Source organism: Lucilia sericata, unplaced genomic scaffold (assembly GCF_015586225.1).
Source record: "Lucilia sericata isolate MDLA Ls3-8-SP2 unplaced genomic scaffold, ASM1558622v1 Contig000152F_arrow, whole genome shotgun sequence".
Lineage (NCBI taxonomy): Eukaryota > Metazoa > Arthropoda > Insecta > Diptera > Calliphoridae > Lucilia > Lucilia sericata.
This window is the reverse complement of record NW_023994183.1, coordinates 155,834-171,321: the sequence shown is the minus strand read 5'-3', so window position 1 is coordinate 171,321 and position 15,488 is coordinate 155,834. Positions and strand designations below refer to the sequence as shown.

The following is a 15,488-nucleotide window of genomic DNA, read 5'->3' as shown; positions in this document are numbered from 1 at the left end:
TCAAGGCTCTTAACTCCAATGTTATTAAGTCGGAATGTCTTCTCAATTGCATTGAATCGTTGGCACAACTGACACAACATCACGTTGAGTTGATATGGGTTCCAGAACATTAGGGCATCCGGGGAAATGAAATATCTGATGAATGCGCAACCAAAGGGTCGTCCCTGGACTTAACCCTTGCGCAAAAGGATATTCACGCTCCCCTGACGACCCTATCAAAACTGATAGATGAATGGGCTCTGAGTGAGACGGAACTCAGGTGGTCAAATCTCACCACTTGTAGAATATCGAGACTGCTCTGGCCCACTCTGACAACGGATAGGACTAAGACCCTTTTATCTCTTGGTAAGAACTCGATTAGGCTTCTAACTGGTATAATTACTGGGCACTGTATGATTGGACATATGTCAGAACGTATGGGCTACCCAAATCATAGCTACTGTAGAAGCTGCTTGGACGAAGAGGAAGTGGAATCGGTACAACACCTTCTATGTGACTGTCCAGCCTTACAAGAGCACAGACTACTCTATCTGGGCAGAGCTCTTTTTCATGATCTAGACTGTCTCAGAAATGCGTCACTGATAAATATGATCGGTTTTATTAAAAGCACCGGCTGGTTTACAAGGAATTTCGTTGAACCAAGTAGTCAACGAAATTAGGGAGGGTAACCATTCTCTCATCGCTAGGGAATGGTAATTCTAAGGGTATCACACTGGGCCATAAGGCCTCCGAGTGAACTCGCTTGCTAGCGAGCAACCCACGTAACCTAACCTAGCCTAAAGAAAACGAAAATTTGCTAAGTTTTACGTTTTTAGAAATCTATATATATATATATATATATATATATATATATATATATATATATATATATATATATATATATATATATATATATATATATATATATATATATATATATATATATATATATATATATCGTATAAATTGAGGACTTTATGGATAAATCCTTCTATTATTCTACAGTTAACTAATTTGCTATTTATTGATAATAAAATTATTTTCCTGAAAAGGGGCTATATGGCTGTAATAGGATCAATTGTGGACATAGATTTCGGTTCTTAAAAAACTGTTTCAACAGACAGACGGCCGGACATGGATATATCGTCTTAGAATCTAATAAGAACCTATAAAAAATATATACTTACAAACGGAATCACAATATCAATATACCATAATATTTTTATACCCATCAAAAAAGATAGGGGTATATTAATTTTGTGATTCCGTTTGTAAGGTATATATATTCATTCATGAACCTGGCTTCTTAGAAAAAAATGAATTAGTGTGGCCTCCAGTAGGTTAGTGGTTTATGTTATAGCTGAGGCATTGGTTAGGAAGTTCACAACGGGACCGATGCAGACCTAGAAGTATTCCTTCGGATTTTATGTAACATCCTCATTTCAAACTAACTAACTTACTAACATTCATGAATCAGAAATGTTGAAATACATAGGAACTTAATATTTTCTTAGAACAAACAATATAAACTTAACAAGGATAAACTTAAGATTGACGTATTTATTGAAATTCTTATTACTTTGTCATAACAAGGTCAGAAATGTTTATAAATTCATATGCATGAGATCAAAATTATCTCATCCTACCAAATTTGGACCAAAATTTAAACCTACCAACCAAACTACCAAAAGTCATTGCAGAGATTTGAAACTACCAATTTTGGTCCAATTGGACCAAAGTGGCAACGCTGGTTGTAAGCAATCATTTTAATGCCGAACTATTTATCCAAATACGAACCCATGCACGCCAATGACACGCTCTTGTTAAAATTATGCAAGTGATATGAACCAGTTCATTATCAGTTGAACCCATGCACTTACTACTTTTTTTGTACGTCTTTGATAATTTCCATGGAAATTTTCATTGGTGCACTAGGCTAGGTTATGCATCGAGGGCAGCTGCTAGAGAAGCAGCTCACTTGGCTCCATTAAGTTGGAGCCAAAGTACTTAGATAATATTCGATGACATCAGTATGACGTGACGCGAGCGATCTAAGTACTTATCGTAATCCAACATATCATGCAATTTAATTATAACATAGATTACGATTTAAGCAGAGAGCTAGCTGCCTTTCATGTTGTTTTTTATTTATTTTTTTTTAAACAGAACTAAAGTACCATTTAATTTTTCTTTTGTCTACTACATGAAAAGAAGAATCTTTTGTTTCAGTTTAAAGTTGATCTTTTGGAAGTGATGTTGTGTTTTGTTAAAAAAGTTATTTTATTGTAAAAATTTAAAATAATTGTGGTGATCTAAATGGCAGAAACGGATTTATTGGGGTAAATTTACTTCATACATTCTAGCTTGAAAACTGACAATTTCCTCTTGATTGTTTACAGTGCCTCGTTTCTGTAACTCTCGCATCGAGAAGTTTCTCGCATGAAACAGTGAAATTGAAGAAAAAACAATGTGAATTGAAACAAAATATCATTTCTCACATGCAAGCAGGGCTGCCAGATAAATTTGTAGAAATATCGGCAATTTTTTCCCAAAAAATCGGCATTTATCGGCACTTACGTTTTAAAAATCGGCAATAAATTCAAAAATCACAATATTGTTTTTACATACATGCATAACTTAGGGAATTTTTATTCAGAATAGGTCTAATAAAATAACTCTTTGTAAGGGTACACCGGTACTTTGGTTTACTGGAATAAAATCTATTAGAATTTGTGTCACTTTTGCAGAAAAATGTAAATGCATAATTATTTGTGGATTACTATACATTTACCCTGTAAAAAATTTTAAAATTTTGTTATGAGTGATGTAGTTATTTCATACATTACTTGACAGTGAGTGATCGTTATCAACAATATTAATTAATTTTTACAATAGGATTTGTAACCAATTGTCTAGAGGGTGTGTCTAATGTGGAATTAGTTAATGGTTCTAATCCTAGTCAATATTAGAAGTTTTTTGAAAAAATATTGTTTTTTAAATTTTTGTTAAAACCATTCCAAATTGCACGATCAAATAGAATAGACTAATAAACATAGAAAATTAGTGCAAAGCCGATTTTAAATCGAGGAAATAAATCACATTTGTTATTGGTTATCGTCAAACAAAAACCGGATAGGTAAAGATTTTGCTGAGTACATTTTTATAATGGGAAATTTTCTCCAGATTTTTTAACTTTTCCACAAAAATGTGTAAATTTATTTTCGAACCATAAAAAATTTCTTAAATATTTTAAAATTTTAGCACCCTTAGATCAGACTTTTAGAACCTATTCAGGATTTTCATACATAAATTGTGTTTCCTTTTCATAATCGATCCAATTGACATTGGTGATGGAGCAAATTGTGTTCTACCGTACTGTAAATTTTCCTTTCCCAATTGTTTTAAAAGCTCCATGTAATTTTTGCTTATGTAAAGTTATAATAAATTCGTTAATTTGTTCGATTGGGTAAAAAATCGGCATTTTTTAAGCAAAAATCGGGAAATCGGCACTTTACTATTTTGAAGGTAAAATATCGGCAAATCTGGCAGGCCTGCATGCAAGTGTTTCTGTAAGAAAATTTTGTGAGAACTATCTGTCATTTATGTTTTTTGACTTAAGTTATTGGAAATTTGTGAGTAAAAGTGTTTCTGTAAGAAAATTTTGTGAGAAGTTTCTCACATGAACTGTCAAAAAAACTCACATTTTAAAACGGTGCGGAAAGGAAATTTTTAAGTAAATAAAATTTAATTTCAACATGAATTATATGAAACAATGAAAAAGTAATGTTATATTTATAATTATTTAAGATTAAAATATATATTGTTCACTAATTTTTAGAAAATAGGAGGAATTTCGGATATACAGAAGCAAATGCTAAAAAAAGAAGGGGACATAAACTTAGAATTTGCCAAGGGCAAATTTAGTGGGATAATTTTTCGAACAATTTTCATTTAATTTCTATATTTTTTGTTTATTTATTCTTCGTTTATAAATTTGTTCGGCAATTTTTGTTTTCTTTTTCTAATTTTTATGTTTTTGACAGCTGTTTTATTGGAAATTTCCAATAAAAACGTAATTCGTGCAGCCTCTTCTCACTTTAAGTTACAGAAACACTTTTTACTCACAAATCGAGAAACGATGGAATTTTTTGTTTCATACTTCTCGATGTGAGAACTTCTCACTCAAAGTTACAGAAACGGGGTACAGGATCTGTAAAGGAAGATGGCCGAAAGTTTCAAAAGAAAATTAAGATTCATTTATCTTCTTTAAAATTGTTTAGTTTTTTTAATTGTTTTGTTTTTAATTGTTTTAATTTTTATTGAATTAACTATAATACATGTTTATTATTTGATGATCATTTTTAAATAAACTTGATTGATGATTAGAACTATTTGTTGAAATTACATTACAATGTTTTTCACAACATACAATTTTAATTTTAAGTTCTTATTTTAACTAAGTTAATTTAATTGTTCAATTCACAAACAATGTTGTTTGTATTTTCTATGCAAAAGCACTATACAACTCTACGACAATTTTTCATATGTTTTGCGAATGTTGTAAGAAAGTTTAGTGTTGTCAATTGTTTATTTTAGCATATAAACAAAAAATTCAGTCGATTTTGGCACAAAAAACGATAAAGTGGCTACACTGAAATTAAAACCGACAGCTGTTTACCAAAACAAAAAAATAAAATTTTATTAAAAACAGTTTATTTATTAGTTTCAAATGTGGAATAAAGAAAACAAAATAATTTAAAAATCAAAGAAATTAATTTGGTTTATTTCACTTGTTTAATTAATTTAATATTTTTTTATCTTTTGACATTGTTATGTATGTATGTTTGTTTTGATTGTTTTTTTTCATTGAGAACATAAACTTATGACTTGCTGCAAAGATCTGTTCACAATCACTGTTGCTATACTTTAATGCGTACAATATACAACTTGATTGTGAATTGAACAAATGATTTATCTTTATTGCTCCACTAGAATAATTGAATGCTATTTTTCATTTTTTCAAAAATAAAATGGGAAATCATGCTGATTTAGAGCTTCTTTCCAAAAAAGCGCTAAGAGAAAAATGCGAATTTATGGTTGTTAAAAGCCGCAAAATCTAGCGGCAAAAGCGCTAAATTGGCAACCTTGTTAATTCTGCCAAAAAATAAAAATTAAAAAAAAAAATTTATTTCTGCCATTTTTTTTATTTTTTCTTTTCAAAGATTATTATTATTTTCGATACCTGAAAGTCATATAAAATTTTCAATCAAAACTTATTTGATATAAATATCCCGGGTGGCGGATAGGGGGTGGTGATGGATCATCTGTCCTCCCTCAGTTTTAGTTTGACTCAAGCTAAGGGAGGGCAGATTGTCCACCACCTGGGAATATTATATTCCCAGCGGACCAAAAAAAAAACAACATGGAAAATAAAAATATTAAAGTTACGGTGCAGGGCCTAAATAACCCAGTACCGGAGGCAAGTGTTGATCTACTCGCGAGTCACGTGTCGTCGTCATCCTGCAATCGTGAGCAAAATACTACCACGGAGACTACCTTGGTCTCCGTGTTGGAATTGAGCTGATAATGCAAAGATTGGGTATACGAATATGAACGATGTTTCTGAAGTCTACTTTGATTCTATAGAGAGAATGGAGTGATTGATGGATTTGACGGATGTGTGATGGTGCAACGATGAACGATGTGTCAGACTACGGTCTAGCAAAAAGGGGAGGAGTATATGGTGCAAGGTCGTCACTGCCCTTTCTTTAATTTATTAGGGATTTTCCAACATGGTTGAGTGCATGATCCGTGTTTCGTACTACCAATTACGTCCCCTAGGTGCTGTTGCCGAATCAAAAAGCCATAGTAGTGTGGTTGGGCGACATTATGTCGGAGTAGATTGAGCTTGCTCATGACACCTGTTTTTCCCCAATGTGACTACTTTAGCAAGAGATTAGAAAGCTTGAGTACTTGAGCAAAGTGCTTGTATATGGACCGGCATATCCATGTACAAAAATTGCGACCTGCGTGTAAGATACACAAAGGGGCAGTGGTGAGTTGTTTACTTTTTACTCACCCAGTGGTTGAAAAAGTATCACTGTGAGATAGGGCTCCCAAAAAGGATGAAGTTAAGCAAATGGTGAAACAGGTGAGTGATAGCATATCTAAACTACCGATTACTAAGAAAAGACTATCTGGAGCACAGAGGAGGAAGTTGAAAAAGATGCTTCAGGAAATCATAGTTAGTCAATCCAACGACACTCCAAAGGAAAAATCGAACTCTTTCACAAGATCTGAGGATCAGGTCTCCCGAAGAGTTGACAACTGAGAATAAACTGAAGAAGAAAAAGAGCTCCCCGTCTTCTAATACACAGTCGAAGCCAAACCATACTTCACTCAAAGGAATCTCAAGTCAGAATCCTGAGAGTAAGGGTGACAACGCCAAGATAGATATTCCGAAGACGATCACGTCGGCGAAATCAACCTCGAAGGTACGGGTATCTCAAAAGAAGCCCCGAAAAGCGAGGAAAGAGAGGCTAGACAGTAGAAAAGGAAAAGAGCCGCCATCTTACGCCAAAGTTGCCAGAAGAAGACACCGGAACGATCTCTGCTATGCATGCCGGTTATCCGACAGGCAAAATTCCAATAGACCAACAGAGTAAGGTAGAAGATCTGGTGAACAATAAGAAAGTGGACCACGCAATCGCTTCAAAGGGCAAACAACCAATAGAGAGCGAGTGCTGCGAGTTCAGCATGGGCGTGATGCATCTCACCAATGTGTTAGCACCCTAAAGAATTTTGTGGAAAGTATCCCTCCTCCCTGGGACGGCGCTAAGCTGGGACTGACAAAGAAGAGCGAGCTTCCGGTGCTCTTAAAGTCCACAGTCTACATAAAAGGATGGGGCAGTAAACTGGCTAATGAACGTATACTGGAAATTCTTGGTGCTCAAAATGCTGAGCTGGCCATGGAAAAATGGGACGTCTTTTAGGCTTACTTCGCTTCTAAAGCTGCCATATTCAAAATTGGGAAGGTTCCGATTGGATCATTAGCAAGTACTGGTAATTTTGAGGAGTCAAATCCTAAAAGCGAGGAGGAAATCACTCACTCGCCAGAATACAGTACAGCAGTGCTATCCAAAATTGGGAAAGTGTCGATTAAAAAGACTGCTCTTCCTATGCCTGCACAGTGGGGCAGAATGGAAATTTTTTGGAAATAAATCTGGCATTTCTAAACGGCTGATCCGATCGGGATTCGAGTTTAAGTTTTGAAGATGAACCCTGCAGATGCCCCAGGGACGGCGCTGTGGCGGCTCAAAGTAGGGTACCTACGACATGTAAAATTTTTAAACTCGTGCCATTTTTTTGTTTTTCACCCAAATACAAAGATTTTTATATTTTGTGAAAGCGCTCGACGAGATCTTGAAAAAATATGCTTGGACATACTACTTATCTCTTATAATATCCGAGTTATAGACATTTAAAAATTTAGTGATACAAAATTTACCATACCTTGGTCCGCCTTTTTTTGAATACCGGGCGTAATTTTGGACCAAATGGACTCAATTTTTTCTTGTTAGTTAGACAACAAAATTTTCAATAATATACAAAAAATTTCAGATCAATATTGTTTACAGATCCAAAAATATACGTTTTTTAATTTAAAAATTCAAAAAATTTTAGATTTTTGGCGTTTTTTGCCAAAAATGTGTCTTAACTCTTTTATTAATAAAATAAAATTTTTATTAAGAACATATAACAATTTTATAGTTTTCTAAAAGGTATCTTTACGCAGAACGCTTTGGCGTAAAAAACTTGTCCTATTTTTTGAAAATGTTGCCACTGCGTCCTTCCGAATATGACCTATTTTTTATCAAAACTTCAACTTTGGGCGACATGTTCTAAAATCCCAAAGCTGGGATCAGAAAACTGAAAGCAGTTTTGGAAACCTCAATATGTTTTCTATTTACTCCAAAAGTATTTTCCCAGCCCTGAAAGAAATGTGGACCCTATGGGCAAAAAAGTAAAAAATCCCATTTTTGGGATTTTCATTCCTATTTTTGGGAATTGCGGGATGCCCCTTGACCTTTTCAATTTTTTTTTGCATATTCTTATTTGAAATGACAAATTTAACAAGCGTTGAAAATTTCATTGAGTTTTGTTCATAAATAAAGATTTTGTCATATATTACATATTTGTTTAATTTCTAAAACTATGATTTATATCAAAATTTTAATAGGATCGCATATAGCTACAACAATTTAGTCCATATTTATCCCTTAATATCATTTTTTAGTTAGATATGGAAATTCTCGACCCTTTACAAAAAATTTCAAGCCAATATCTCAATTACATTCAAAAATATGTTCATTTAAACCTGTGTCCTTTAATTTCATCTTTTTCATATTTTAGTATTAAGTATGACAGAACATACATTTGGTGTTGAATAAAATATTTGGACAATTTTTAAAAATTATTTAGTTAATTATTTTATTATAATATTGTATATAAAATAAAAAAAATTATAATTTTATTATGAGCCACGCACAACAACACCTAAATCACCCCACACAAATTACCTTTCCCGCCCACCGAAATATAAAACACAATTTAATACAATATCATCAGTTAGTATAATAGCTTTTTTTATTTGAACTGTTTATCTTAAACATAATACAATTAATTCTTACAACCTACTTATATAGTTAATTCCTAACACTACTTATTTTCTATAAAATAATCTGTCATATCGGTATACATATCCAGAAGGTAATATAAGTCCTTTAAATCTTCCTTGTTTTGGGATGATAGAATTTCATAACAAATCCATCTTTTTCGCATAGTTGAAAGAACAGGATCAGAAGATAGAAGTAAACTATTAAAAATATCTTCATTCTGTGATTGCTTGGAGCATTTTCTTGAGCTGAATAGTTGAACATGCTTAAAATCTCGATTCCTCGCTTCCTGGGCTTCTTCTGTTAACTCTCCAAGTGGAAGAATATTCGATTCAATTATTATTTGACCATGACACAATACTTTGTGTACTGTTGGTGTTAGTTCCCTCCATGGATACAGAGATACAAGTAATTTAGAAATTTCAGATGTATATTCCCCAAATCGATTTTCATTAATTTTATGTTTACTATTCAGTGCCATTAAAATAGTTTTAACTCTTCGAAGCAACTCCTTGTCGATTCCAGTTATTTTTGAAGTAATTTCAAAATCACGAACGTATTCTCGACGTATTACCGTCATTTGTACTACCGCAACTTGAAAGTGGTTTGTCGATGTTTAATCCCATCTGAACTTTAAATTCTTCTTGGATTCTGCTTTTTTCCGCAGCTCTCAGTTCTTTCAATTCTTCATTATTTTTTGTTGATTTAGTAGGATAGTTTGTTTTTTTTCCTGGATCGCCTTGTATGATGGTAATATATTGTGTCCTTTTTCATGCAGAGCTTTCCTTAATATTTGGTACTTATTTCGACTGAGACCCAGTTCCAACATAAGCGCTATTGCTTCCTCTTCAGTAAAATTTGATTATGATGTTGGAGTTGGTATACTTTCCACAATTCGCTTAAGTCGTTTTGGTGATGCATTAGGAAGAATAGTTGCAATATGTACGACATCCATATGTTGGTTTTCCTTTTTCAGCATTTCGTTAAATGTATCAGCAATTTCCTCATTTGAGATTGAAAAAAGTTTTTGTGTGACCCTCTTTTTTTTACCTTGAACATAAGTCTTCGTATGACTTGCAAGGCGCTCCTGTTGATGTGTTGTAAGTTGAGATTTCCGTAGTAGTTTCCATCCAACTACAAAATTTTAATCGAAATTTCTTTTGATTTCCATCCACAGACTTACTTTTTACATCAAAAAGTTTTAAAAAGTTTTCAATTTTTGATATGCCTGTTTTGTTTACTTTTCTACTATATGTAGTTTTTATATAATTTGAAATGTCTTCAATTCTTTCTGGCCCTTTTGAAGATATACTCCATAAAACGGAACACAACTCTTCGTACTTTAATGTAATCTTCATTGTAGATTTATTAAATATGGTACTTAAAATCTGAGAAGTTTACTTATATACCAATTCTTGTCATTTCCGATACAGGTATTCCAAAGTAAAAAATTACGAATTGTCTACCTATTAACATTTAGGACTATATTACTATAACCTGTATTTTTATTTTTACCTACATGATCATAAACGAAACAGAACGAAATGATCTGTCGAAAAAATTTAGGTAAAAAATAGTTATAAATTTTTGAAAATTTAAGCATAATAGGACCTTTCAATTATAAGGATAAGCAAACAAATAGAAAATAGGTAAATATAAGATTTAAATATGTGCTGTCATACTTAATACTAAAATATGAAAAAGATGAAATTAAAGGACACAGGTTTAAATGAACATATTTTTGAATGTAATTGAGATATTGGCTTGAAATTTTTTGTAAAGGGTCGAGAATTTCCATATCTAACTAAAAAATGATATTAAGGGATAAATATGGACTAAATTGTTGTAGCTATCTGCGATCCTATTAAAATTTTGATATAAATCATAGTTTTAGAAATTAAACAAATATGTAATATATGACAAAATCTTTATTTATGAACAAAACTCAATGAAATTTTCAACGCTTGTTAAATTTGTCATTTCAAATAAGAATATGCAAAAAAAAATTGAAAAGGTCAAAGGGCATCCCGCAATTCCCAAAAATAGGAATGAAAATCCCAAAAATGGGATTTTTTACTTTTTTGCCCATAGGGTCCACATTTCTTTCAGGGCTGGGAAAATACTTTTGGAGTAAATAGAAAACATATTGAGGTTTCCAAAACTGCTTTCAGTTTTCTGATCCCAGCTTTGGGATTTTAGAACATGTCGCCCAAAGTTGAAGTTTTGATAAAAAATAGGTCATATTCGGAAGGACGCAGTGGCAACATTTTCAAAAAATAGGACAAGTTTTTTACGCCAAAGCGTTCTGCGTAAAGATACCTTTTAGAAAACTATAAAATTGTTATATGTTCTTAATAAAAATTTTATTTTATTAATAAAAGAGTTAAGACACATTTTTGGCAAAAAAACGCCAAAAATCTAAAATTTTTTGAATTTTTAAATTAAAAAACGTATATTTTTGGATCTGTAAACAATATTGATCTGAAATTTTTTGACCAAATTGAGTCCATTTGGTCCAAAATTACGCCCGGTATTCAAAAAAAGGCGGACCAAGGTATGGTAAATTTTGTATCACTAAATTTTTAAATGTCTATAACTCGGATATTATAAGAGATAAGTAGTATGTCCAAGCATGTTTTTTCAAGATCTCGTCGAGCGCTTTCACAAAATATAAAAATCTTTGTATTTGGGTGAAAAACAAAAAAATGGCACGAGTTTAAAAATTTTACATGTCGTAGGTACCCTACTTTGAGCCGCCACAGCGCCGTCCCTGGGGCATCTGCAGGGTTCATCTTCAAAACTTAAACTCGAATACTCCTTGGCTACGCTCACGCCAAATTTTATCCCGATCGGATCAGCCGTTTAGAAATGCCAGATTTATTTCCAAAAAATTTCCATTCTGCCCCACTGTGGCCTGATAAGGACACCGCAGTGCCATCAATGGTACCCACTGCATCAATAGCCACTTCAGGTTACCCGGAGGAGTCAAATCCAACGAGCGGGGAGGTGATCACTAACTCGCTGGAAGACAGTTCAAATGGATGACAATGATTGAGGTTATCCAAATAAACCTCCATCGGAGCGAGACGGCTACCAACGCTCTGATGGCTAAAATTAACACAGGTAAGATACTTATAGCTTTAATCCAGGAACCTTGGTTTCTGGATTAAATCACGTAAATTTTCAACTTTTCTACGCTGATACAGGGTCTCGACCGAGAACATGTATCTTATGTCACAAGAACTTATGTTTTCAAGGTCGTGGCATCATATACCTTGCATCTGTTTACCTGCTTTTCGATTCTCCGACACTACCACCAACGTCGGAGCTGATGAAACAAAAGAAAAATAAGAAAATTGTAATTGTAAAAAAGTTGTGATGCCAACTCCCACCATGTAGCTTGGGGTAGTACAAACACCAATCGCAGGGGACAAGCCCTTATGGATTTCCTTAATACTAAAGACTTGATCACATCGAACTTAGGTAATAAAGCTACCATCTGTTCAGAAGAGCTTATAAACGAAATTCAGGGTTGGAGAGTTTCAGACGAGCACTCCTTTTCTGACCATTGGTACATAAGATTCAAAATAAGTCTAAAACTAATTGGACAATGTTCGGTTCCTTACTAAAGAACCGTTTATATCAGGACACTTTTCAATGTCGAAATAAAGAGGACATAGACGTCAAAGTAGAAATGCTCACATGTGCCTTGGTTGAATCGTTCAAGGACAGCTGTCCTTTGCGAGAGCGGAGATCTGCATAGGAGAAACCCTGGGTAACCGGGGAGATCCGGAACCGTGGTAACACTCTTCGCAAACTATTTAACCGGGCACGGCGTAAAAAGATCGCAGTATACTGGGATCGTAAAGCCAATTGGAAACTTTTCTGTGAACAGGTAGACAGCGTAAATGAGCTATCGAAGATAAAAAAATATCCGAACTAAAACTCATGCGGTATACCGTAATACTTTTAAAGGGAAAGGATCCAAATTACTTGTGTAGAAAAGCTGAGGAGGCTTTGAATACAGACAAAGTTAAGTACTTAGTTACTTAGTTAAGTACGTAGAGGATAGGATCAACAAGGCACATCGGTGCTGGGCGATATGTAGGAGAACTATAGGCATGAAATGGGGTCTTAGTCCTACTATATAAAAGTGTAATTAGACCAATTCTAGCTTATGCTTCAATAATCTTGTGGACTGCTTTAGACAAAAAGTGCAATGCTGCTTGAGTATAAGTGGTGCCATGTATACTACTTCAACCAAGGCTCTGGAAACGTTGCTAGATATTCCACCGATTGAAACATATTTAAGATATGAGGCGGCGCTTACAGCCGAACGACTCTTTACTTTAGGCGAACTGGCCAAAAGCGGTTATAGGACACGTAATCAATGTACACTGGACACATTGGAAGGTTATACACAATCATCGGACGTGCCGGAAACTATGAAAATTGGGGGACAAAGTGGGGCTGAGGTTCTATATTGAAGACCTTGAAGAAGTACGAGCAATAACGGAATGCGTAAATTGGATTAGAATAAATATGGCGCCCACAGCGCTTAATATATTTACCAACAGCCAGAAGGCAATTAGGGCGATATCAGGCGATACAACTAAATCTAAGACCGTATTGGATTGTAAGAAAGCTTTAACTGAATACTCTCCCAGAGGTAAGGTTCACATCATATGGGTACCAGCCCACTCGGGAGTAGTCGGTAACGAAAGGGCGAATGTAATAGCTTTAAAGGGATGGGACCTCAAGCTCCCTTCCTGACAGACGCAACAAAAGCTGAACTAAAAATAAGGATTCTCTCACCCATAATGAAACAGTGGGTAGAACCACGAAAATCCTATGGGGTGACCCTGATGAGAGCAAAATTAGCAAATCTGAAGTTAGTATGATGGTACGTATTCCGAGTGGACACACAGGATTATTGGCGAATGTAGAGCATGTGGAGAGGACAGTGAAACTCTGGAGCACTTTCTTTGCCACTGCCAGGCATTCGTCGAAGTAAGATCCAAGTATATTGGAAGTGATGTTATTCCGGAAATAACATTCCTGACAGTTTTTTTTTCATGATAAGGAGATTTGATGTAGAATACATCCTCCTATCAATCCACCTACCTATGAAAGGTTAATTTATCATTAAATATTTTTATGAAACTTAGCATTAATTTTTTAATTTTTCATCGATTTTTATAAAATAAAATGTTTAGTTTTTATGTACCTACCTGATTTTGTTATTAATTAATAAAATTAAATGTTGAATAAAATGATATTTCTTTTGTTAAGATAGAAGGCAGAATAAAATTTTTATATTGTAAATTAATTTGAAAAGAAAAACATTTTTTCTACCCTATATCCCTAGCATATTAATTGTTTGTAGTTAGAACTAAATAGGTATTTTTAAATACCTGTAAAATAGATGTTTATGGAGCATTTTAAAAGCTAATTGTTCATTTAATTAATTGTACTTTATTTCAGTATAGCCAAAGTTTTAGATTTTGGGGAAGGATCCGAGATATCAGAAGTCGCGCATAGAATATGACGTCGAATTAAAAAATTGTCTAAGAGTGATATATAGCTATAGTCAATACATAAATATTGATATATCATATCTCGGACTTAAAATGACGACGTAATATATAAAAAACAAAAAGGGCGGTATTTCTAGGCGTGACAAAATTTTTTTTTTTATATTTTTGGAAATGTTATTTACATATCTTTCGTATCGTAAGGGTGACTGACTCAACTTTTTTTCGACCCACCCTAATGTACAATCACATTGTAATTTTTTGGTAAAAATTTTTGTTTAAATCGTATAAAAATGCTAATATACTTTTAACTGAGAAAAATAGTATATGCCCAGAATATGACTGGTCACTTATACAGATCAATCGCGACTGAGATTATAAAAATTGGTTTACTTACATGATCGCTCTGGTTATGTGTATTTTTATAAGTTTGACGATCTGGTTTTATTTCACGTTTACTCTTAATTGCATCTTTTGGTTTCACGTCTCTATTCTTTTGAGTATCGGACCTGAAAGTAAAATTACGTATTTAATTTAACATTTCTTGAAATCGGAAATAAGTATGTAAAATATTCATGACTTGGCTGGTAAATATTTTATAATACTATTTGCGGTAATCCAATATTTAACAATTTTTTTATTTCCAATTTAATTATGGCTACAAAACCAATTTGAATTTTTTTTTTAAAGTAGCGCAAAAGCTCAATGCAATCAGTGTGGCAAAGTACTTTCAATAGGAAGTTCATAAGCCTGTAAACAAACAACTCGCAACATAAAACGCCATTTGGAGAAACAACATCTTCATGAATTTAAAAAATATGAAACCTTATTGGACCAACCAAAGTAAACAGTAACATGTGCCATGAAAAATGTAGATTTTCCATCGTTTGGTTGTATGGTACATACAATTTATCTTATTCTACAAGGAAGCTTAACGCTTTATCAAGAAATAAAAACTAAATACAGATCAATAGTTAGACATTTTAAAAGGTCAGAGCAAGCATACCGAAAATTTGCATCAACTTGTTTAGGATGCTGATACCAGGTGGAACAGTACCTACTTAATTATGTGCAGATTAATATATCAAAAGGATGCTCTGTGCTTATATGCTATTAAAACTAAAAAATATAAATTATTACATCTAAAGAGTGGAAAATTATAAGTGAAAAAGTAAATTTACTGGAAAGCTTTTATGGAGCTACACTTGATATCCCGGGAGATTCGTCACCGATATCCTTAGTAATTCCCATATACCAAATGCTATTATCGAAGATTGATGAAAATGGGTCGGAAATTAAA

At 33.4% G+C, this 15,488-nt stretch overlaps 1 protein-coding gene across 1 annotated transcript in view; it reads right to left on the bottom strand.

Moving 5' to 3' along the window:
• Positions 1 to 15,488, bottom strand: part of LOC119601232 (eukaryotic translation initiation factor 4B) — a 109,606-nt gene that overhangs the window by 28,865 nt on the left and 65,253 nt on the right. Inside the window, exon 4 of the mRNA XM_037952034.1 lies at positions 14,586 to 14,697. Coding sequence (XP_037807962.1) covers positions 14,586 to 14,697 — 112 coding nt within the window. The remainder of the gene's footprint in view (positions 1 to 14,585; positions 14,698 to 15,488) is intronic.